This window comes from Colletes gigas, unplaced genomic scaffold (genome assembly GCF_013123115.1).
Source record: "Colletes gigas isolate AHSC1104 unplaced genomic scaffold, ASM1312311v1 Colletes_gigas_Sc00015, whole genome shotgun sequence".
Lineage (NCBI taxonomy): Eukaryota > Metazoa > Arthropoda > Insecta > Hymenoptera > Colletidae > Colletes > Colletes gigas.
In genome coordinates this window covers 4,658,639-4,683,424 of record NW_025106644.1, presented here as the reverse complement: position 1 = coordinate 4,683,424, position 24,786 = coordinate 4,658,639, and the positions used below count along the sequence as shown (strand labels likewise).

The following is a 24,786-nucleotide window of genomic DNA, read 5'->3' as shown; positions in this document are numbered from 1 at the left end:
TGTCGCTGTAGCGAAGCGTAGCAGCTTCACTTGTTATCGGGAAGGTGTGAGCAGCCACCTTCCTCTTTAGCGCCGCCATCTGATTGCGCGGTAAACAGAACCTCCGTGCGTTAGCTCGTGCCAAGAGTCGTTAACACTTTCCTTCCTCTTCTTTTTCGTTCCAACACGTTCATTCGAACGTAGAAACCTAGAAAATACAATGTATTTCGAATCGTGATTTAATCGAGGAAAGATTACAACGCCTAATAGTAAATTCCGTGCGATACAAATGGTCGAATTTCGAGCTGATCGATCAGTATATCAATACAAGATAAGTTTGAATAATTCGCCTCGTCGATAACAGTTATCTGATATCACTTGTCGGTAAAGAAATGGTATCGATCGTTTTCGAGGTTTTCTACGATTATCGAAATATATTAAATCCGTAACTGAGAAATGTTCAAAAATCAAAAGACAGATTGAAAAATTTATTAACTAATTTTCAAATAGACAGAGAAACAAACGGTAAAACTTTCCCGATGGGTATCATATATAGGCCCCCGCGTTCTATTTGTTCAGGTGACATTTTCATTGGTTAACGAGCAACTGCTTAAACAAGCAAACATTTAGCCGAACCGAAGCAGTTTAATCATATTTACATGTTTCTCCCCCCGTATCTTCCTTTTTTTCTTCTTCTTATCGCCCACCGGAAAGCTTCGAGAGCGTGATTGTTACAACAATCTAAAAAAACTAATAAAGCAAATTATATGTACACTAAAAATACATATATCGTAAGTTAGATTTGCGTAATACAGCGATGAAATTTCTTTTTTTAAAAAACTTTACGAAGCTGAACAATGAAGTGTCCTTCGCAATGACTCGAGGAATCGGAATGAGAAATATCATACTCTTTTTATGCTCTTCTATCGTGTCCCCGAAAAATCAATACAAACATTTGTTAAACCTGACGGCAAATATCGAGTATCGTCTTTGAGAGAAGCCACGATTGCACGTTATCAGTAGACGACGCGATAAGGTGATAACGAGTCGACTCGTACCGATATTACCGAAAATCCTTCGGCAATAGCATTTTTTCTGCTTTCGAGATTTGATCCGCGGAATAAATTATAAATCATTAAAAGCTCTTCCGTTTTATTGGAAAGGCGAATACTTTTTGGAGACGAAGAAGAATAAAATGAAACGATCGGTACTGGAAAATTTGGTAGAATTTGAATATCAGAAAATGTACTAGAACCAAGTCGTTTTGGGATCCTTCGATCTGGTAATTGAAACGGTATTAATACACGAGGGAACCGTCTAACTTCGTTATCACGATGATAATAACAATTTCATTATCAACGTCAACCTGCCTTTTGATACGGTATTTAATTACAACAAACATAATTAGCGGGATGAAATTAATTTAAGTGGCTCGATCCACCACGGCATGCTACTCTAATATTATAGACACGTTAAAATGAAATCTTGCTATTTATCTTCTCGCTGCCACTTATGTGCCCCGAATTTGAAAAACTCGATTATTGTGCCAAATAGATAACACGGATCTGATGAAATTTCTTGATATCTAAAAGTAGTAAGTCGGATAACAAACATGGTAACAAACATGATTTATCAAAAAGAATGTTGGTCTTTTGCACTATACCTGGAATTGTTGTAGAATACCGGTTTCTATTTACTTGAAAAGTATTATTCTCGAAACATCGTTGTACAATGAATATCTTCGGAAAATTCAATATTGTTATCGCAGTCACCGTAAAAGTTTCATTGCCCGTGCACGTATGTTACATAATCATCGTTCCAAGCCGCGAAGCTAACGCGGTGTGTTTCTCTAGCAACAATTATACCCCTTGAATTAACACATGAAAAGGCTACGACACGAAGAATTCCAGCTGCGAGTTGCACGAAGCCGCCGGAACACTTTGTCGACGCTAAACGTGCGCGTCTTCTTTCGGAATAAAACTGTCAGCTACTCTTGGAAACTCTTCGCGCGAACAGTTCTCGATAGTTCCACCGACCAGCTTTTCGAATTGCTTTCTCGATAGAAGAGAGAAAAGAAAATAATGAAAATTAAGAAAAAATTCTGTCGATCCTCTGCAACTTACCTGAATTCGCTATCCCCGGTACCAAAATACGCCTGATCGCGGTGGACATCCGGACGGATGTGCATTCGGCTGGACGAGATCTCTCCTTTGATGTTTGTTCTCGTCAGAGGACGAGAAGCGGAGGAGTAACCGAAAATTAGGAACGTGCAACAGATCAACGAATGGAGAGATAAAGAAAGAAAGAGAGAGAGAGAGAGAGAAGAAAATGAATGTATGAGTGAAAGAGAGAAGAGAAGGAAAACTGGTGAACAACTTTTGCAGAACAAACGAATGAAGAGGTTCAAGAACGAGTGACGTGGATGTCTCTCCGGGGCCGACTCATATACTCTACCTGCGCCGATCTGACGTCACTGGTATGCTTCTTATCAAGCAGGAGCACCAACACCTGTATGCTCGCACCTGTACGATGGAACTTGGCGCCGATGGGAACGCCCTGGGCTGAATTTTCGTATAAAAGAAGCTTTCGAACGGTAGCGACGCTGCGATTAACGTGTTTACCGCGGGGTTCCTTTAATTCAAAGTCGCACGTAGAAAACAATTCCGGAATACACCTGGAAAGTTCAAGTTTCCATGTAAAATAAATCTAGATTATTGATTGGAGAGTACCGAATAAAGGAATTAATAATACCACCTGGTCGATTAGAAAGTTTTTGTCTTTGTACAAGAGACGCGGAAACATTCTTGCGAAGGTGTTGCAATGGACGATGAGTTAAACAGATGAATTTTACGGCTGCACGACTGCCAAAGCGATATCAATATAGAAGAGCAAGAAGCGCGGTAGTTTAGGGTACGCACGGTTTACGTGAAACGGAAAAAAGAATCGTAATACGAAGAGATAGAAACGGAACAGAGTTGCGGCGACGGTGTCACGCGCATTTACGTGGAGCGTTGCACCTTATCTCGTGTCCCATTTACATCATCGCGGTCGGTTTTGTACTTCTTACACAATTCTAATCGGAAGGAACTAACAATAGATGTCGACCGCCGCTTTATTGCTACAAGTTAATACGTTTTATTCCGTAAATCGTACGATAAGAAATTTTTTCGAGCCCCCGTCCGAACACAGCCACGGAATTAACGAACCGCGGATGCATCTTAGACAGAGTTTCATCCAAGTTTACTTAAACTAGTTTCAGTATCAGGATTACATCGTGATTGTCGAGCGGCTGCCAACGGTAGGCGGTGGTTTGCCCCTAAAACCGTACAATTGTTCGTTAATGTCCAACAGGATTCCTTAACACTTTACCGACCGGTAGCGGTTGATTAATCGGCTATCGGTCGGTAAGCGTTGGCCGGTAAAACAGTCGATTAATAGGCTATCGGTCGGTAAAGTGTTAACAATTATCCAAATTACCTGTACGCTTCTTGAAAGATTTTTCTAACTTGGGAAAGCATCTGTTTGTACGCCGCAAGGTCCGAGGCTTTATCCTGCTGTACTATATCTAATCTCGCCTTCAACGCGAGACACTCTTCCTGAAGCAATTCCATTCTATACAATTTATTATTATTAAAATATAAAAACAGTGTATCCCACGTTTACGTTTTCACAGGGACTCTTTCGCGGCTTACTTGAGTCGCGCCTGTTCCGCATCGATAAATTCATCATTGGCCTTTAATGATCTAGGTAACAGCCTCGATCTATATCCCGTATCGATCCTCACGATGCTTGCTCTTTCCGTTTCCAATTTTCGAAGCTTCGATTCCAATTTCGCCGATTTGCTCCTTTCGTCGCGCAAAGAATTCTGTAACTCCCCGATGAACTATCATAAAATTCACTTTTAACTCGTAACAATAAAGCTTACGGAAAGAATGTCGGAATCGCTTCTCTCCTTGTCTAATCGCCTGTTCAGTACAGTTACTAATTCTAATAATCTCTCCCTTTCAGCCTCGGCGGCAAGAGCCAGCGTTACGTATTCGTTTGGTTCTAATAAATTTCGGAAACTGTGCGGAGGGCTAGCGTGGTTCAAGCTGTTTAAATAGTTGTCCATTTGAATCGCTTTAAACGGCCCGATACTCGAGGCTGTTCCACCCCTAAAATTAATATTAACACATTACCGACCGATAGCCTATTAATCGACTTCTTTACCGACCAACGCTTACCGACCGATAAAACAGTTGATTAATAGGCTATCGGTTGGTAAACGTTGGCCGGTAAAACAGTCGATTAATAGGCTATCGGCCGGTAATGTGTTAATCCATCAATAATACGAAAGGAAATGCTAATGATCTCAAGCGTCGAAAGGGATTTCGGACCTTAGTTTATCGATCTCGATCTCCCGTTCTTCCAATCGCCTCCGCAGTCGGTCAATCTGCAGTTGCGCGGATTGCAAGTCGTTTTTTAAGTTCGTGAAATGACGTTCGTTTGTTTCCTCTTTGCTTTTTATATCCATCTCGCGTTCCTGATGCTTCATCTCCATCGTCTTCAATCGATTCTACGAATATATCCATACGTTACACTTTAAAAAGGCAAACCAGCGTGACACCAAGTACTCACGCTAAGCGTCTCGATCAAATGATCGTCGTGAGTTCTCTTCTCGTTCAGTACCGATAAGTTTCCTTTCATTAAATTTAGCTCGTGTTCCAGTACCTTGATCCTCGCCTTCGACGCTTCTATCTTCCTCTTGTAGCCTTCGATAGCAATTTCGGATTGTCGAAGCTGTTTCGCTGAATTCTCGATTTGTTGCCGCCTTTCTTTCTCGAGGTTTCGAAGATTCGTTAAATTCTTACGATCCACGGATGCTAAGATAAGACGACGCTCGTATAAAATATAAATAAAGTTATACAAGGTTTTTGTTTAATAGTGGACATAATTGGAATTGATACCAATAGTCTTTTGGGTCCCTTCGTAATCCCATAATTTCGATTGCAACTCCGTTACTTTCTGTTGCAACAAATGAATTTGCTCGGCTCTTCCCCGCCATCCATTTGGTTGATTTAATAGATTATTTATGTTCAAGTTTTCCCCTACTTCGCTGCACAATAACTACATTTACATATTTTTTAAATCATCTAAATTTCTACACCTCGATAAAATAGAAATCAAGTTTTTTTAACACTTTACCGACCGATAAAACAGTTGATTAATAGGCTATCGGTCGGTAAGCGTTGGCCGGTAAAACAGTCGATTAATAGGCTATCGGTCGGTAAATTGTTAAAATACTATATCGTACCTTGTGCAATTTGTTAATTTCTTGTTTCAAACTAACGCAAGTATTTTTAGATTCGTATAATTTTGTTTGTGTTTGCTGCAATTTGTCAATCAGATGTTTCGTTCGATGCTCGTCCTCCTTCGACTGACTGTTCTCGGTACCTTTGTCAAGGATACTATCCTGGATCTCAATCATGATATTTATAATGATAAACTAAATTCTAATATGTTCAGAAAAAAATTACGAAATAATATTCGCTTTCTTTCCGTTTTCTAAATTGTTTCCATTATTACTATTGTAAAATTTGAAAATGTTTAATACAACTCACTCTTTTGAGAGAAGTTAATCGTTTGTGAGCGTCTCCTTTCGTATACTTCGTTCTTTAGCTCAGTCTCTTTGGTGACTAAATTGATTTCAAGATTTTTACACTTAGACTTGAGAACTTCGATTTCAGCTGTTTGTTCTCTACACCTTTTGCTAAGCTCGATTATCTTCGTAGCAACTACCTCGTTGGATTTCCCAATAATCGTCTTCGTTTGAACCGTTTCCGCGATTACCTGCTTTTTTGTAATCTTCTCTTCCGCTTCCTCGAGTGCTCGACGCAAACAACCATTTTCAGCAATCAAATCCTGTTGTTTAACAATTACATTCAATACTTTACTATCATATCTATTTTACAATTGTCTCAATGACAATGATTTACCTGAATCCGATTCCGTAAAAATAGATTTAATTCTTTCGGGAAAATAATGTGATCGGGTAACTCTTCCTGGGACAGATTAAAAAATTTAATTTTCTTTGTAAAAAACAATTTTTGCCAATAACGTTTTAATGCTGTACCTCTGTCGACTGGTTTGTCCACGAAATTATTGCTCCAAAATCTAAGGAATCGTTCGTTTCATCTTGTGTAATCGCACATTTAACTTCAGATTTCGACATTTTGTTAAGTAAATTACCGATATTATTTAGTTAACCTTTCTCGAATTACAAAATAAAATTATAGTTGTTCGCTTTTAACATATTGTAATTGTATCACAAATAAAAATCTGTATTTTTAACTTTATGAGAATTGTCAAAAAGGATCCCGATTATTGTATTTTGTATACATATTCTATAACATTTGATTCCATTATAAACATATGAAGTTGCCTGTGTGTTCTCAAAAGCATATATTTCATCGTTAAAATATAATAAAATACGACAATTCCGCAACGCGAATTAATTTTTTCGAATAAAACACATCCTTTTATATGTAGATACATGTTTTATCTATACCATTCTGAACATAATTATACATAATTAAATCTTGTGTTTACATAAAAAAAACTTAATGCTAAGTTAGAGAAACAGTGAGGATGATGTTTAAAAATTAATTTTAAATAATTCCTATTGATTCAACAATTATGTTTTCGTCGGTTGCGTATGTTGCTTATTCCACTTCTTTCCAGTGTTGAACTTCTGGTTATTTTTGTTGTATCCACCCGCCAGTTTCCCTGCTTTCTGAAGAGCCTGTAATTTAAAATTTTTTGCGACGTCTTTTTTCTTGTTACCGGGTGTCCCAGAATATTGCACATTTATTCTTCGTCCATTAATGAATGAATGATTCAGCGAAAGCGCTTTCTGTTAACAGATATCAAGTTATATATATAGATAAATAAATGTTAATTATTATGCTTCTAAATAATAATGAAATTGTGTAATATCAAATGGTAATATACCTCATAATCGGTATTATTAGCAAGCTCGATATAAGCGAAACCACGCGATGTATTTGCATCTTTTTTAGGTATTCTAATATCAACTACTTGACTAACATTAGTTAAAAAGTGTTTCTTAAGTTCTTCGTTGGTAATGCTGAAATATACATTTATTTAGTACAATATACAATAGATATTATATGTAAGAACTATTAGAATTTTTACCTGTATGGTAGATTCCCTACAAAAAGAACATATCTCTTTTTCTTTCCTTCTTGTTCTATATTCTGTTTAGGTTTCTCTTTCACTCTCTGACTTTGAATATTATCTGCTGTAACTTTATCTTCTTCTTCATCATCATCGTCATCTTCGTCCTCATCCTCGTCATCATCATCATCATCATCCTCATCATCCTCATCTTCATCTTCATCATCATCGTCGTCGTCATCATCATCATCTGCCATAGCCACATCAACATCCTCATCATCTTCTTCGTCATCCTCATTATCCACATCATCATCAACACTTTCATCTTTGCCATCGACACTCTCATCCTCTTCATCGTTATCTATCTCAATGTCTTCGACTTCTTCAACTTCATCGTCTGAATCATTCTGTTTCACGCGAAGTAGATTGCCCTGTTTGGTATCTTTCTTTTTATTATCCTTCTTTGTTTTAACTTCTAATTTATTTTTCTGTTCCTTATTTTGGATTTGTTTCACTTTTGCAACTTCCGCCGATTTGGTTGTCTGTTTTTTTGTAGTTTGTTCTGTCTGTTTGTACGTTCCCTCCTTTATTCTCAACAGTTTCCTAAGCGTTGCTAATTTCCTTTTAGCAGTTTTTGAAAGATTTTCTCGCTTTTCTATCTGCTCGATCTTCTGTTTTATTTCCTCCGCGGATAATTCAGATTTTCCACCAGACTTTACACCAGGACTTACATTAGTTTTTGGCTCTTGTTTTTTCAATTTCTGTTTTCCTTTATATGTTTGCCTTCGTTTTACTTTCTGTTGCTTTTCTTCTTTGCCATCTGATGTTTGCTTCTTATTTTTGTCCGAACTAACTTCGCTCGTTTGATTCTTTACAAAACTTTGCACAATTCCCATATTTTGTCCTTTCTTCTTTTCGATCATCAATTTCTTAGACAAATTCTTTTTAATTCCTTTCTCTATTTTTTCTTTTTGAACAGATCCATTTTCTACCTTCACTTTTTTTAACGCTTTATTCATGTTCGATGCATTCTTTACTGCTTTTTCGCCAACCTTGTCATTTTCGCTTGCTGAACGTTTCTTCATATTCTTAACCATGATTACTATGTATGCGATATACAACTGTTACTCCGCTAAATATTAATCTACGTAAAAGAAAATTTATAATACATTTTTCAACGGGAATTCAGTTAATTGGAAGCCGGGTAAAATTTCACTCCAATAAATTAATAAATGAAGTTCTGCTTTAATATTTAATAGAAAAATTTAGAACATAATAAGAATATAGGAATATCTTTTATGACCAAAAAAAATAATTTATAAATTTATATTTTGTAATCTAATATTACATTATAACATATACTTTCATTATGTTAACAATATAAATTGGTACACAAAAAAAAAGATGAGGGTTATCGTTACAAATTTTAAATCTGTATTGTAATTTCTTAATTTAAACTAAACATAATTTAGCTTACCTGATTAATTAATCTGCTGTTCAATCGCTGCACCGTCTAAAACAGTTTGAAGAGCCAATAAACACGTACTTCGTCAGTTTTATCGAATAAAATGAAAAAGCCGTTCTAAACGTGGTCGAATATCAAGCTTTTGAGGTTAAATTTAACATGCGTCCATTATGTTCCTGCGTAAAGGCGAGTAAGGTAAAGGACGCGCGATAGGCGATAGGTATAGTAATTTCGATTTATCCTACCCGCGCATGCGCATTGCATTTATGATTTGCGTTCTTTCGATATATTTTAATGTTTATCGCTAGAATCTCGTATATTTCCCTTGTAAACAAACTACTTTCATTAATTTAATTAAGCGATAAATAAAATACATAATTTGACAACTTTTCTGTGTAATATTGGTAACGAAGAATTGAAAAAAATGTTTAAGTGTACGTCATTTCCGTTACACCATAGAAGATGCGTAAGTGTAAGTTCTCCAGTATAAAACATGGCGCGGTATCATTGTAACAGTGTTTTAATCGGAATTATTAGTTTCCGATAATGAAAATGATGTCGATTACGAATATATAGAGAACAAGGAAGGCTCCCAATGATTACACGTAACTGTATTCCAATTATTCTATTTGTTTTTCGCTTACTCTTGCTGGGTTTGCATTGTCTTTGTCCAATGGAAACATAACCAAAGAAACCGGTAGGATATAAACGATGAAGTTTCGTTTCCCCTACATTTTTAATTGCAGATTTTAGATCCTTGCGAATGTACTGTACTAATTCCTTTTATTCGTATCGAATATATAAATTACAAAAAAAATTTAATTTATACGAATTTTTTACAAATAAAAGTTATAACTATCATATAATACATTTATTAGGCAGTCGGTTTTACAAGTGTTACTACTTATTCAAAGCAGATCACTTTATATAATTAAACGTAAGTCCTTCTGTAAAAATATATCTCATTTTTCAAGGAATGTTGGACAAATTATGAGAATATAAATCTGTTTGGCGTTTGAACTAATATCTATACAATTCTAAGTTAATCAAATATACCAGAAAAGTTTAATCGAGTATATAATTAATAATATTATTTTATAAATGGATGTTTAGAATAGAAACACATAATATCTACGGAAGACATATAGTAATTGTTGAGTAATCACACTGTATATTAAGATACAATGAATACTGTAGATGCAAATAGTGTATGTTAATAATTATGTACTCTTGTAAACATATATATATATATATATATATAATGCATTATAATACAGGGTGAAGCACTTAATTTTGCCACCTTGAATAGCTTTAAATTCAACAATAGTATGTAAAATGTTTCATACAAAAGTTACATTGTGTCGAGATGTTCTTCCTAATACAATGCTACTATCGTATGAAAAAATATTGTACACGCTAATTAAATTAAGAGCTATTTAAGGCAGTAATGTTAGATGATTCATCCTGTGCTCGCACGTACGTGTATGTGATACGGTATATGTTACAAATACAGTAACCTAAACACTTGTTTTGTATAGAGTAAGCGCTATAAAAGTTTCATACAATAGATTAAATGTACTTATTACGAGTTATTTACAGTAACTAAAGTTTTTTTATTGTATTAATATCCTCTTTATTCCTGCATTAAAATGTATGAAAAAATCAAATTTAAAACTGCACCGTTTACTAAAAATTCGATCGTACAACATACTAAAAGTACAAATAATTAAATTCGGCTTGATCCATTTTCTTTTACTTGTCATTGTATTAAGCGTAGCATACAAAATTTTACAATTCTATGAAAGCAGAAAATGCATTATACGATACGATCAATATAAAAATTTCTAAAGCCGGTATGCTTCTGTGAAAATTTTTTTAATTATTTATAACAACCTGAAAGCAAATATTTTATGCGACTATGCAAAAGACAGTGTGTGTATATAAATAATACATAATGTTTCTTTATTTTGCAATATTGTATGCAAAAGTTATAAATAAAGAGTTTGTACAGGAAAATATATTAGTTACTTACAATCAACTATAATATTAAACATTCATATTGAAAAATTACGTAAAAATTCTTCAAGAAAAAAAAAATAAAGGAACATAGTTGAAGACAACCATTCTGTTCTTTATAATAGCTACCAAGTTATCAGTAAAAATAATATTATTACGTTGGTAAGACAATTTGCAGTTTTCATCTTTGCATCTAACAGAAATAGATAATGTTTTTCTGTATATGAAAGCAATAAGCAATTGTATCATAAATTTATAAATATTTTGAATGTTATTATTCGTTATTATAATAATTACTGTTCTGAAATTTTTAAAAAATAATACTTGAGGTACAGTAATTTTTATATTTTAACATTTTCTTTTCGCGCGAAATGAAAGTTTTGCTGTTACGTCTGAAAATATTTCGTGTTTCGGATAACCAAATTGTCAATAAAATTTATTACTTCTATCTCTCTAGATGAACTTTAAACTTCCTCGTCAAATATTGTTATTAGGTCAACCATATACTGTCATGTCACTGTTTCCATTTATCAAAATGAATTGACATTACAAATTGTTAAATATCATTTGTTATTCTTTTCAAATGTTAAATATTTACATACAACAAATTAGTATGTCTAGTCAGCTTTACGTGGCTTACGTTTGCGAACATTTGGACTACTCGGTTCGGCCTTTGTATCTTTGTCCAAATCTTTTTCTTTCTCTTCTACGTCGGATGTTTCTCCTTCAGACTCTTCGTCTACTAAATCATCCATAACATTTTCAACTATTTCTTCACATTGTATACTTTTTTCTTGCATAAATCCACCCGATCCATCTTTCTGCTTTTTCTTGCCTTGAAGCATTACAGGCTTCGGCGGATATATAAAATCAATCAGGCAAACGATAAACTGCAAATAATAACAATTGTTTATATTAGTTTCTTAATTTTATTACATAAACTTACCAATCCCAATATAGCTCCTAACACAATGGTTGTAACTGCAAAGATTAAGTAACTTCCCCAAGCAGGCACTCCAAAATCTTCCATAAGTTTATTGTGTACTCCCTGAGTAAACGATAGATAAATTACAATATATTTCCAACGTTCTGTTAGTTTTTAAAAACAATGTTAGTAATAGTTACCCTTAATACTTGCGACATTTTATAGAATTGACTAATAACGGACATTATAATAGACGTTGGGCTCCTCCAACCAGGTATCGGCTCAATTTTTTCCCAAGTCTTCTCAGACACAAATTCAACTAACGAATCTTTATCTCTAGGACTCTTATATTGCCTAAATATACCATTCTTAACGCTAAAAAGCATTTAAATTATCTATGAATTTTTGCAATTGCCTGTTTGTTTATTTTTATAGTATTATAGATCGCAAATCGTATTGCTATTTTATAAAATGAAAAGGTTGCTTACTGATATATTGTCGGCAAAGCTGTAACCATAAATCTTCCGCTGAGTCCTGGAGAATCGGTCACGTCAACTTTTCCAACATTAATGTTTAGACTTTTCTTTTGCAGAGCGAGATGTTCCCAAACTGGTTCGAGAGCTTTACAGGCAGGACACCATGGCGCGTAACTAAAATAAAAGACTTCTAAATAATAATTTTGGAACTGAAACGTTTAACACTGACATTTCTATCAAGCTATAGCTTTTATATACATGAGATTTTTATTTGAATAAAATTTAATTATTCGTTTTGCCGCATTCAATTTTGTTTGATAATGATACGCGATATAAAAGAAAATATCGTAGTATGTAGTCTTCTTTGATATAATTTTTGACACGCCATCAAATTTGACGACATAGAATCAATTCAACTCACAATTCTACCATCCATTCTCCGATCAGCATACGATCCCAGTTCTCCTCGGAAAGTTGTTCCGCATAATTATTTTTTGACGATGCTCGAGTATTAGGAATTACAAGACTCAAACATAAGCAACAACTTGTAATATAAAATACAAAACTCAATTTAATGTGCGACATTTTAACTAATATTCACCGGTATTGTAGGCAACACGCTGCCGGTGGATGAAAGAAGTACAAATCCGATCAACAATCGTTGGCAATCCGAGTAAAGTCTCTTTCACAACACCGAAAACATTTAACATATATATTACCCTAGAAATACTAGTGTAATTCTATTTCAAGTAATTATTTGTTCGTGGTGAGAAAATTTCACTAGACTATCGATCCAGTAAAGGTGTTGCTTGGCTAGTTAATTTCCCTTGAATCATTTTGTTTCTCGGTCAAACATAAATCTGGCAACAGTGAAAGAGTCTGGTCTGGTTCCAACGCAAACATAACCCAACAAGTACAGGTTCTCGCATTTTTATTTGTTTATTAAGTGAGAATCAACTGTAATATACTAGAATAAGTATAGTGCAGTGCAATAAAATGTTGAATAGAGCCCAGGTTTGTCCCTTACTCTATTCATTACGTTGATTCTTCTTAATTTCGTGTGGAATACTGTTGCTATTGCTATGTAACACCTGTTTGTTTTAATTTACCAATTTATCTTTCAAAACATTTACTGTAGCAATGAATTTCTACCGAAAGTAATGTAAAACATAAATATCATCTTTATTTAGTTTCTTTAACATTAATAGAAAAATATTATTCGATTGAATCTATGTAACCTATTAATTTGATTACAAAGTGGGGGTTTGAGTTTATGATTTTTTACTTTCTGTTGTTCATTACTACCATCGTTACTTTTTATTATGTTTCTAAACGTTTTATTTTATATAGGGGAATAAATAAGGCTATTGGGAAATCACGTGCAGGAAATTAAAACTGTAATGCTCCATGGTAGTATCATCAAGAGGATGAAGAAATTTGCTATATTTTTTAAACAGTATACAAATTTCTACGATAACTTCGTATAAAATTGTAATGTATGTATATACATATTATAATATTACTAGGACTCTCGATGTAGGGGGCGGTGTTGTCGCTAGTTGTTCAGTAAGGCTAGTATCAATGACGCAGCAGTGACGTAAACACGTTCGCCTTGAGTTTCGTCTGTAGTTGGAAAACCGGATTGTGGAGGGACCCTTAAGTCTAAGCAAAAAGATATTAATTTAGATATCGCGTATATAACATGTGATAACGATGTAGTATTGTATACCGTACAGTTGCTGTGTCCTCTTACGGCACGTGGAAAAAATACGATCAAATGTACTGTGCGATCTGTAGGTCACTATAACCTCAAACCGTTCCATTATGCATAATCAATCCGTGAGAAGTAGTCTTTGAACGTAGAACGTAGTTTTAAGGTATCGTTACTGGATTCACGTTCAGTCTTGTTACTGCCATAATGGCAATTATGAAGATATTGTTACGGCCGAACATCGCAAGGTTCGCGAGTGTCAGAGTGAGTCATATTTCGTGCGATCATTGTTATGTTCGATTCTGGTTTCTGGTTTCTGGACTTTAAGGTGGACCCGTCATGCATGTCTTCTTTTGTTTATGACACAGATCAGTTGACCTACTTTCGTCGAATTGGTACGAACTTATCGAAAAATTAATAGAAATTAAACGAACGTTTTGTATTGTATTTTTATACGATGCTTTTCATTTTTATCGCACATTAATTTCATCACTTTTTCTTTTTCCAATGACGAATGAATCTCGTATTGAGAAACAATCTTTTCAATTGCAAATTGTCCATAAACTTGGCGTAAATTGTTATTCTTCGTACGTAGTATATATCTGTGCATAAAAGTCGAACACGATTTTTATGTATGTTTTATTTATTATTATGCAATTGTTGATTAGAAATTACGATTATAAAATTGAAGATAAATGATGCAAAGTTTATATGATATTACTTTAAGCTCTGGTATAAAAATATACTGCATAGCATCCGTGTCAATATAGCAAGTATATTTTTATATCTTGCTTCAAGGTCCCTGAGGCTGTTTCAATGTCTTGCTCCAAAAATATGAAGTAGTAATATAATTCCGATGTATAGTAAATGTTTTAAGAGTAATAAAAAGTAATAAAAACCAAAGATCGATATTTCGAGTTGTGTATTAACATTTATTTTAAACATTTTTAGCATTTAAGCTCTAAGCCAAAATTTGGTTTACTCTTTGACATTGATGGTGTAATAGTACGTGGCAAAAATGTATTACCGCCCGTACCTGAGTCTTTTAAACGACTTCAAGGAGAAGATGGCAAATTTCGCGTACCGACCGTATTCGTTACCAACAGTGGTAACGCTTTGCGCAGCCAGAAGGCAGCCGATCTCTCCAAATGGATAGGATTCGAAGTAAAAGAATCTCAGGTCGTGATGGCCCATTCGCCGTTAAGATTGTTCCAACAGTTTCACGACAAACAAGTATTAATATCCGGGCAAGGTCCCGTCAATGAAATTGCTCAAGAACTGGGTTTCAGGAAAACTGTAACTATACAAGACTTAGCTAAAAATTATCCATCCTTGGACTACGTGAACGTAGAGAGAAGAAATCCACAATGTGGACCAATAGATCCAAATTTCCCTACGATCGAGGGTATCGTGCTGTTCAGCGAGCCGATTTCTTGGGAAACGCCATTGCAATTGATAGTAGATTTACTGATGACCAATGGCAAGCCATCTTCTTTGCCTGAAAATCTTCCTTACCCTCACATTCCAGTTCTGGCATGTAACATGGATCTGTTGTGGGTGTCGGAGTGTCCGATCCCCAGATACGGTCATGGCGCTTTCTTATTGTGTTTAGAGTCTCTGTATAAAAAGATCACAGGAAAAGATTTGATCTATTCTGCCTTAATTGGAAAACCTAGTCAAATTACGTACTATCATGCAAACCATATGCTCCTAGAACATGCTCGAAGTATTGGAATAGATCACAACGTTGACACAATATATGCCATTGGGTAAATAATCTTTCGATTGCAAGAATGGCGTACAAAGTGGAACGATTGTTAAACTTTGTATGTATGTTTCAGGGACAACATTAACACAGACATTTTTGGGGCGAACTTGTACGATAAGTACTTGTTGTATTGTACAAAGGACGAAGTGTTGGAACCCAAGAAGCTCCAGAAATTACTTGGCAGGGACGTAGAGCCGCCTAGCGCAAAAGCTTGTATCAGTATTTTAGTCGAAACCGGTGTCCATCAGCGGGACTCGAATTTCGTAGCGGAACACTGCCCCAGAGATTTCTTGCCGATGGAGGATGGCCTGTGCAAACCTGCGTTCGTGGTGAAGGACGTCGGCGAAGCGATTAATCTCGCGTTTACGGAAGAAAAATTCGACTGAACTGTTATACATAGAATGTATTTTTAGCCTTGGAGTGTTCACATCCTAATATCGTTTAAGAAACAAAAAAAAAAAAGTAGATATTCGGTGATATAAGTATTACGGAATTTTTGTTAGGTAACATTTGCTCTTTTTTTTTTTTTTTTTTTTTTTTTTTGGAGGATCGACAGGGGGGAAAAAAATGACTGTAACGGATCGTATAGGCACAATATTTATTTCGCTTTGTTTTAAATAATTTCGACATTTTTATCCGCCCTTTTACCGAAGAAGATTATGTTTACAAATCGGTGTAAGAATCGTATGTCGGATACGTTAGATAGAATTTAAACGGTCTTTCAATATATTCAGATTTTTATGTATATTTGAAGTTTCTATAATTTATGTTTTAATCATAGTACTTAGAAGTATATTTGAAGGTAGTACATATACGTGTATGTATACACAGGTATATAGCCATATACATAGACATGAATATGTATATGTACGTACGCGTAGGGAATATTTAAATTGATTTTTACTGCGTTATAGCTCGTTTATTATATTATTGACTTTTCAACGTCTCAGCCGGAACGCGCGTATGCATAATTTTATGGTAGCGGTAATTTATACTTGTCGTGTGCTAGATATTGAATGTATCTTTTTTTTTTTCTAGAATTTTAATTCGAACGATGAAAATTGTAATCGTGTAGCGATCTTAACGATCAACGGCGGCGCTTTATTTAAGATTCGTAAATGAATGCCGCTTTTGCATAGTAAACTTCATCTAGTCTCGCCGTAGCAATCGCACGATTCCCGCCAGTCTACGAGATGTGTTAGGCTGCAGAAGCTTTAATCGTGCCAATGTAAAAAATTTCAAGGAAGAAGCTTGCGTTCGTTCGAGAATGTAACGAGTTTTAAACTGTTCTCACAACGTGCCTAAACGAGAGCCATAGTAAGCATCGAACGCGCACATTGTACTACAGCCAAGCGTCCACGGTCTACACGCCGCCAGCCATAAATGCACACTGAAGATATCGGGGACTTCCGCCGAGACGAAGACTGACCATCCAAAGTAGAATCGAATCAAGAGAGACGAGAGAAATTTTTGGCCATCATTGCTCGAGGCTTCCGGATGTAAATTGTGTCCCAGGCACAGCTTCTAATGTAAAAAAAAAACCGCTCCTTTCTCGAGGCAGAGTCCACGGCACTAACATTGTAAAGAAAAGCGCCCTCTGTGACACTAGCGATGCCGTAGATAGCGAAAGGCAATTATAATACAGTAGGGGATGTTGCAAGATTGAAAGCAATACGTAACATTATAATATGTATATTCACACGCATGTATTGTTTTGTTTTGTTTTTAGATACGAGAGAGAGAGAGAGAGAAAGAGAAAGAGATTATTTTGTCGGAGTTTCATCTAGTACCCTGTGACTTTTATGGAGCAGATTTGGAATCTATTTTAGTAAACCACATTCTGGCTGTAACCCTCTATGAAAGCCACAGGATGTGACGAGACGTTAAAGTTATTTTCCGGATGATCAACGCGCACATATCAAGGAGCCCAAAAATCATCGCGGCGATTGTTTGCTCGGGAACGGATCTGTACAGTCTAGTCTAGTCTAGTTAAACGAAGCACGAAATACTCGCCGAATAATTTACTTGTATTTACTTTTCTCCCCTCCTCGAAAGCAACGATCGTTAACTTTTAATTAGATTAAGGGAAATAAAACGAAGAGCAAACAGAAGCGATTTATTTTCATTGGAAATTCTGCTTCGAGATTACTTTCGATCTGTTCATCGCGACTGGTTGTATTTGTAGAAGATAGACGCAACGAAATATACGATATATTTTTCGTCAACAAATCTGCGATGTTATTGCGATCGACGACGATGGAAACGCTTTTCTAGCGAGGATTCGACCGACACACGTTATATTCGAATTTTTAATGACTCGGTAAGAGGTTCAGTTGTAACTAATAATTGCCCCTTGTTACGGTGGAAACGTATGCACAATGTCTGGGTCTCATGACCTGCGAATTAAACCGTCAATCGTTCGATTAAATCACTCAATTATAATCGGTTCGTCGGCGTGTGCGCGATGAATAAATTTATGTATCCAAGTCGATTTTATCGGAACTCGTTATTTGATGGATTATTGTTCAAAGAAGACGGTTTTCTTTTTTTTATGTACAGGAAACGTGAGAAGCGTACTCGCGGATAATTAATGGAGTGTAATTAAATAATTCCCCGGCGTCGATGAAAGGGGAATCGGTCTTCCGGTGTCTGGGAGTGCAAGTTGTTTCCAAGAAAACCGGTTTCTCGATGAGATATGCGCTCACAGCGTTCAGGAAGAGGACACTCGGCTAACTGAGGATCGCAATGGAATATATGAGAATGGAGCGTGAAAGCTCAGCATCTGGTTTAATTCACGACGGTTCATTAATCACCAGGTTATCGTAATTGACCTTATCGCCGCCCGTTGTTAATCAACATCGTGCACCCGAATTACGTCAGCGTGCAAGGGGAACTCAGAAACAGGAATCCGGGGTAAAAGAAGCGTGGCGAAAATATTTTGTAGAACCGCCGTCGAATCCAGACGACCGTAGCCAATAATTTTTCATGGTCTGTAAATTATTCGCGAGGGTCCGTTTAAAAAGACTCTGTATCGAGTTTCATAATGTTTAGGACTAGGAATAAAATACTACCTGTATAATGGGAACAGTGTGTTTGCTGGTCCAATGTACCAAACAGGTTCACGGAATTATTAGTCGAACCGGTTTATCCATTTCTGTGTCATGATGCACGCTTCGTAGTGCAGCGAATCGCGGATGTCGTTTCTAATTTGGAATTCAGTGCTCGTACGAATGCACAGAACGCATGAAATCTAGGTCGAAGATCGCTGATAGTCCGGGTAGGTCTTATTCTTTTTTTGTACACGAATTAGGTAAAGGTAAATAATAATTAAATTCATCTTTGAGATTACAAAATGGTCGCTATCGACGGTTCTAACGCATCTACTGGTTTATTACAGAAGCAAACATTGCATGAAGACTATCATTCATCATTTTTTAATCCTCTACACTGACAGAAGAAGTCAGGAACCGGAAGTAGGGCCGCCATGCATGAATCCGGCGCTTTGTTTACTCTTTTGCAAAAGTAAACATTGCAAGAAGACTATCATCCATTCATCTATCATTTTTTAATCTCCTCCACTGACAGAAGGAGTCATGAACCGGAAGTAGAACCGCCATTATCATTTCTTAATTCCCTTCATCGACTGAAGAAGTTAGGAACCGGAAATAGGGACCGCCATGCATGAATCCGGCGCTTTGTTTACTCTTTTATAAAAGTAAACATTGCAAGAAGAGTATCATCCATCGATTACCATTTTTTAATCCCCTTCACCGACAAAGGAAGTCAAGAACCGGAAGTAGGGGCCGCCATGCATGAATCCAGTGCGTTGTTTACTCTTTCACAAAAGTAAACATTGCAAGAAGACTATTATCCATTCATCTATCATTTCTTAATCCCCTCCACCGACAAAGGAAGTCAAGAACCGGAAGTAGGGACCGCCATCCACTACTCCAGCGCTTTGTTTACTCTTTTGCAAAAGTAAACATTGCAAGAAGACTATCATCCATCGATTACCATTTTGTAATCCCCTCCACCGACAAAGGAAGTCACGAACCGGAAGTAGGGAGCGCTATCCGCGAGTCGAGCGCGTCCCCTGTTACAAAAGTAAAAGTCGCACGAATGAAAGTTGAGGCGTCGGTGTTGCATCGATACAGTTGGGTAATTAGGCCCACATTCCGTGGAACTGTTCACCCACACGATCACGTGTATGTGAACAGGGTCGTAGGTAATTGTCCTGCGAAAGTTCGCTTCTCACGTCGCCGCTCTCAGATGCGTTTCTCACTGTTCTCCTTCCCTCGCCGCCTCTCGCGTCTACCGCGAGTCTAACGATTCATTTATCACACGCAATAGACCGCGAGAGTGCCGTTGGGAGGAGAAATCATTGCCTTTTCTATGGATCCCAAGAGCGTCATGTTATCATTATATTACACTTAGTATATATACAAGGCCTCACGTAAACTCTACAGCGTTCTAACGATCGCGTATACACTCTTCGTCTTCAACATTCACAACCCCTTCCTGAAACTTTCGTTATTCAATAAATTAAACACCTGGTCGAACCAAACAATTCGTTGAATTGCTGGATCCCGGTGTTCGTTTCGATAAATTAATCGTGGGTCCAACACTCGTTCACGTTCGCGTCCCTCTTCCTTCTCTTCTTCTCGTAGCACTCCACAGCTCTTTGCAGCTGCTCCAGGTACTCCTGAACAGTCTCCTCCTGCGAGAACTGCCTGGAGTCCGACCTGGCGAAGGACCTCTTCTGCACCAGCGCAGTGAGCATCAGTGTGACCACTGGCAGAGTCATCCCCAGGAGGAACGTGGGCGTCATCATGTTCTTCAGGCCGTGCTTCTTGAAGCCTCGATACAGCTCCGCCCAGATCCCATCACCGCCCTCCTCCTCATGATACTTACCTAGCTTCCCATACAGATGAGGCTTCACCTTGCCAGTTTTGGCGATGTAGTTGTAATAGTACGGATCGTAGGACTGAGCGTACAACTGAGAGTAGTAGACGTCTTTAGGAGGGGGAGGATGATCAGCCTCCGGAAACCAGGCGCTGGCGTCCTCGTACGGCACTGGAGGGTTGCTGATGCCAGGTGGACCTCGACCAAAACCTGGAGGCTTAGTGTAGATCACTTCTATGGGGCCCTTGGGCTTGTAGGGACCTGGAAACATCAGATCAAACAAATATCTTAACATTAAGAAGCTAATGAATTAATTAGAATAGTTTCTAACACTTGTTATTACTGTTTTAGGGTGTCACAAGACTGAAGAGTGAGGAAGTCTCACCTGGAGGCCCATTGTAGAAACCTCCTGGTCCCCCCCTGGACTGCGCGTAGAGGAACGGTCTCCCACGTATTCTTCTCACGCGGTTATGCCATCCGGCTGGATAGAAGAGATCGTTTCTGCTTTGTATCCCAGGCTGCATGTAAGGCGCCTGAACCTGTTGCGGTAGAGCTGTACCCACAGCGTTCAGAGCCGAGGATGAGCTCGTGGGCGCGTTGTAAACCTGTTCGCCGAATTGTGGCCGGTTAACGGGGTACGCTTGCATCATTTGTCGTTGTTGCATAAGCTGCGCGGTCAGGTGTTGATTAACAGGTGAGGAGACGACCATCTGAGGCGGCGTAACCTGTTGAGGTAGTTGTTGACCGGCCACTGACGCGGTTTGTTCACCCACGATGACGTTCTGCGGGGTCTTCCTGGTCTGTAGGTAGCTGTCCAGCGAGAGACGAGACTCCTCGGGCGTTTTGGAGTTCAGAAACGTGCTCAACGCCAGCTCCGCCGTGTTTATGGAGTTGGTACCGTAGACGTAGGGACTGGTGGGCAGGTGTCGAGCGGTTTGAACAGCCTCTGGTCTTGCAGTGACCTCGTTTTCTAGCTCCCGTGATGCGTTTGTTGCGTTCTCGAGTTTAGGGAATGTCTCTGTCGAGGCTTTTGAGGAGATTCGCGACTCCTCCGCGGTGTACTCGGTGTCCTCCGTTAGGGGATTGCCCTCGAAGTTCAACTGACCGCTCGCCAGTCCTGTCGCGAGGATTAGGAGAACCGTGGCCGCGTTCATGGCTCTGAAATCAACGGTAATCCTAGGAATCGATACAGCCCGAGTAACTGGACACTCTGGTGCCCCGCGAACTATGTAGGTTATAGGGTCTACGAAGCCTAGGAGCTTAGAATTTCGCGCGAATCGAGACGCATGTCGTGATCGTTAATTGCAAATTGCAGTTCGTCTATGTAATTGGAACGGCTATCGAACTAGTAGAGCCACTGAGTAGCATTTTCTCGCGCCGTTCTACTTACACTGGTCAAGGAGATTGCAACCGTGTCTACGTCGTTGATGATTAATAGATGTACGGTTCTGTTTGAAAGAATGAAACAGATCACAGTAGTAATGAGGTCAATGGAAAGTAATTGACGTTAGGAATAGTGTAGAATAATTATGTAGCGCTTTTGTAGTGATGATAATGGCGTCGACGGAGGCGTTTCCGTGTTGGTGTAACTGCGTTCACCTTGACCGAAGAAAGTGTTACGTGGGTCTTTAACCGACGCTGCTTGATTCATGAATGTACCGGCGTTGCGCTCGCGAAGCTATAATTGCATCGTCGCGAATCTTGTTCACTCTTGCGGGCGATAATCATTATGTTAACTCGACATTTTTTAAACTACTGTCGGAGATAATGTTAAGGTTTATTTATAGTAAGCATTAGCGTCAATGCGTTGCTACGAATGTTAAGATTGATAAACTTGGAGATTTTCTTGGACTTGTAACTGCATAACAATGCTCTTGAATCTTTCATCCAGCGTTACGGAATTGTAAATAGCGATCGTAGGATTTTATGGTAATCCAGCGCCGACAGAAACGCAAAGTGACGAATCATCGAGGTGAAACGTATCGTTAGGTGATGGAACGCAGGAAAAAGTCGTCCGGAGAGAGTGGCACCGTTTGAAACTCAGTCCACGTGCACCAATGCCCCCCGACGATAGTTCAGGGTCAAGATTTTTTCGATTTTTGCCTATCGAAACGACATGTAAATCCCCCCCACTCTGGAGGACCACCCACCTAGCTGGGCAACTGGCTAAAAAGCATTAAATCTCGAAATGATCCTTAACGGTGTCGAACGATCGATGTTCACCGGCGTGGATCGTCGTTCCCGATACGAAAAGTTCGCCGTTCCACGAATAGCTCCTCGAACCGTTGTGTCAAGACTTTCTAAAAACCGTTAATCCATTATGAATTCAACGATCGACCCGAAATTCGTGAAAAAAACCATTTCGAACAGGTCGACACCTCGATCTGCGAATAGCAAATTTAAGGAAAGCGATCTTCGCGTGATCTTTAGGAGAGCAGTAGGAACGGAACCTGGAAAGAAAGGCGGGAACGATAATTACCGAACAACGTCCGCGCATCGTTGCGGAGATTAATGGACGAATCTCGAAGAAACGTTGTGAATCGATTCAGACCGTAGATTTAATTACCGTTACCTACTTAACTAGATCCTCCACGGTGGTCAAAGATCTTGCAAATGAACATGTACAATTTTTTATATGAAAAAAAAACATTGTTGTTAGAGAGTTAAGCTAATGGAATATAATTAATGTAATTGTATTGGATTCTGTAATTAGTTGATTTAATTTCAAAGAGATTCGACGTGTGTTTACTCACTTCATTTGGATCTTTGCTCAGATTGCTCGAACAGCACTGTTCACCGGCGCGACACGAATTTAATCGCAGTTTAACGTTCACTGGCCGACTGATTTGTTCGATGCGAATGAACGACACGCGAGGCCGTCCATCGGTCCGACTGGAACCAGGAATACTGAAGATCCACGGATGATGAGAAAGGCGTTCGCTACGAGCTACTCCCTACCTTCCTCCGGGTCGCAAAGCCGGTTCCGCGACGATGTACCTGCACGAAATCGGTTGGCCAACGCCAGTGTGCTTCCGGTGGGACCTGGACAGCCTGGAGAATCCATCGTTGACCCCCTCATCTCAGGTCAATCCAAAAATAGCAACATATTTACTTCATACATCCTCAAAGGACAAGACATATTATCTATATTCACAAAAATACTATCACTAAATACTCTAGCACCTTCTCTGAGGGTCAGATGATTGTAAAGATAATTTTCTTTTATGTTACATTGGAGATTGGCTTGGATACTGTTGATCAGCTAGGACCCAATTCCCAATCCTCTGTTGCAAGAAGAAAGATGATGCTTTGTATCAGTACTAGGATATAGTAACAGGTGCTGTATTCATTCCTAGATCAATTTTAACAGATTTACCAGAGGTTAATCCTCATGGAGCAGTTGTGCTCATCAACAACACATTTGTTACTCCTTAAGATTTGATGTATTGTGCTTTTGAGTGATAAGAGGACTTTGTTTCAGGGCGTCACACGTGCAAAGAAGTTTCTCTTTTCGCTGGTTCGCGACAGTATTGAAAAATTGGTATCGCAAGTGGCCGTCAGCTTTCGAAGAGCAGCGATAATTAAACTGTTATGTGGGTCAGTCCAGCTAGCCCCGGCACCGATCTTCCATAGATCGGGCATAATGTAACCGCAATACGGCGATCATCGAGAGATCTCCGGAAACAAGAGCAAATCGTGGCGTAAGCATTTTGTTTGCGCTGCCTTTCGAACGATCCGTCGCTTCCGGCGGCGACATTGTTGACTATGCATTCCATTCCGCACGAATTCAACAGATTAAGGGGAGAGTCTCATGTGAATAATAGAAAATTGAACCATTTTTTTTTTTAAGGAAATGTTACATCTGACGTTATGAATCATTTTTGCAGTTTATTTAACTACCCTTTGGGGAATACAAGATAATTTTTTATTAATTTCTATTAACTTTTAATGTTGTTATCACGTTAGCATCAACGTAGGTGATTACAGCTCTCAAGGTTGACTAAATCAAAAAAAATCAAAAAGATTTTTATTCGATAGCTTTACAGTCATCAACCGTACCAAAATAATTAATTTATGTCGCAAATTGGCAAAATGGTGAAAGCTTAAAAGATTGCAAAATTTCGTCGTTTCTTTTGCAACTTTTTAATAAAAAAGATATGATAAACTCATTATAAAAAATTAATAATCATTAAATTAAAATCACCCAAAACAATGACTCCCTTAATTACCTTGAGGGCTGTACAAAATATATTCAACAATCCACAATACTTGACATTTATCTTTCAATATTTAACAGTACATTCTTAACTATATATACTTTCAAAAAATGAAGGAATGAAAAAAAATTTATATATTATATATTTGATT

At 37.8% G+C, this 24,786-nt stretch overlaps 4 protein-coding genes across 5 annotated transcripts; 1 reads left to right on the top strand and 3 right to left on the bottom strand.

The window, feature by feature from the left end:
* Positions 1-3,246: 3,246 nt before the first annotated feature.
* On the bottom strand, positions 3,247-6,190 carry LOC122399892 (coiled-coil domain-containing protein 13-like). Its single transcript, XM_043400948.1, has 11 exons — positions 6,092-6,190; positions 5,955-6,020; positions 5,626-5,880; positions 5,273-5,431; positions 4,926-5,085; positions 4,597-4,841; positions 4,356-4,534; positions 3,905-4,133; positions 3,672-3,844; positions 3,457-3,591; positions 3,247-3,295 (listed from the first exon to the last, which is right to left on the bottom strand). Exons 1-11 carry the CDS (start codon positions 6,188-6,190, stop codon positions 3,247-3,249), a joined length of 1,749 nt encoding a protein of 582 aa, XP_043256883.1.
* Positions 6,191-6,500: 310 nt separating this feature from the next.
* On the bottom strand, positions 6,501-12,686 carry LOC122399890 (nucleolin 2-like). Its single transcript, XM_043400947.1, has 9 exons — positions 12,459-12,686; positions 12,050-12,211; positions 11,762-11,936; positions 11,583-11,684; positions 11,263-11,526; positions 8,633-8,668; positions 7,174-8,276; positions 6,970-7,105; positions 6,501-6,871 (listed from the first exon to the last, which is right to left on the bottom strand). The coding sequence occupies exons 1-9, from the start codon at positions 12,620-12,622 to the stop codon at positions 6,653-6,655; spliced, it is 2,361 nt and encodes a 786-aa protein (XP_043256882.1). The 5' UTR covers positions 12,623-12,686; the 3' UTR covers positions 6,501-6,652.
* A 235-nt stretch (positions 12,687-12,921) lies between these two features.
* LOC122399947 (haloacid dehalogenase-like hydrolase domain-containing 5) lies at positions 12,922-17,678 on the top strand. Of its 2 annotated transcripts, XR_006259307.1 has the most exons (6): positions 12,922-13,051; positions 13,388-13,493; positions 13,564-14,012; positions 14,700-15,517; positions 15,590-17,160; positions 17,246-17,678. XR_006259307.1 is itself a non-coding variant. In XM_043401049.1 (5 exons), exons 3-5 carry the CDS (start codon positions 13,956-13,958, stop codon positions 15,900-15,902), a joined length of 1,188 nt encoding a protein of 395 aa, XP_043256984.1. In that variant the 5' UTR covers positions 12,922-13,051; positions 13,388-13,493; positions 13,564-13,955; the 3' UTR covers positions 15,903-17,674. The 2 variants fall into 2 exon arrangements, 1 of the variants encoding a protein (XP_043256984.1); XM_043401049.1 differs by having other exon boundaries at positions 15,590-17,674.
* A 2,441-nt stretch (positions 17,679-20,119) lies between these two features.
* Positions 20,120-23,304, bottom strand: LOC122399889. The gene is made up of 3 exons (XM_043400946.1): positions 23,172-23,304; positions 20,804-21,576; positions 20,120-20,679 (listed from the first exon to the last, which is right to left on the bottom strand). Exons 1-3 carry the CDS (start codon positions 23,174-23,176, stop codon positions 20,123-20,125), a joined length of 1,335 nt encoding a protein of 444 aa, XP_043256881.1. The 5' UTR covers positions 23,177-23,304; the 3' UTR covers positions 20,120-20,122.
* Positions 23,305-24,786: the final 1,482 nt, after the last annotated feature.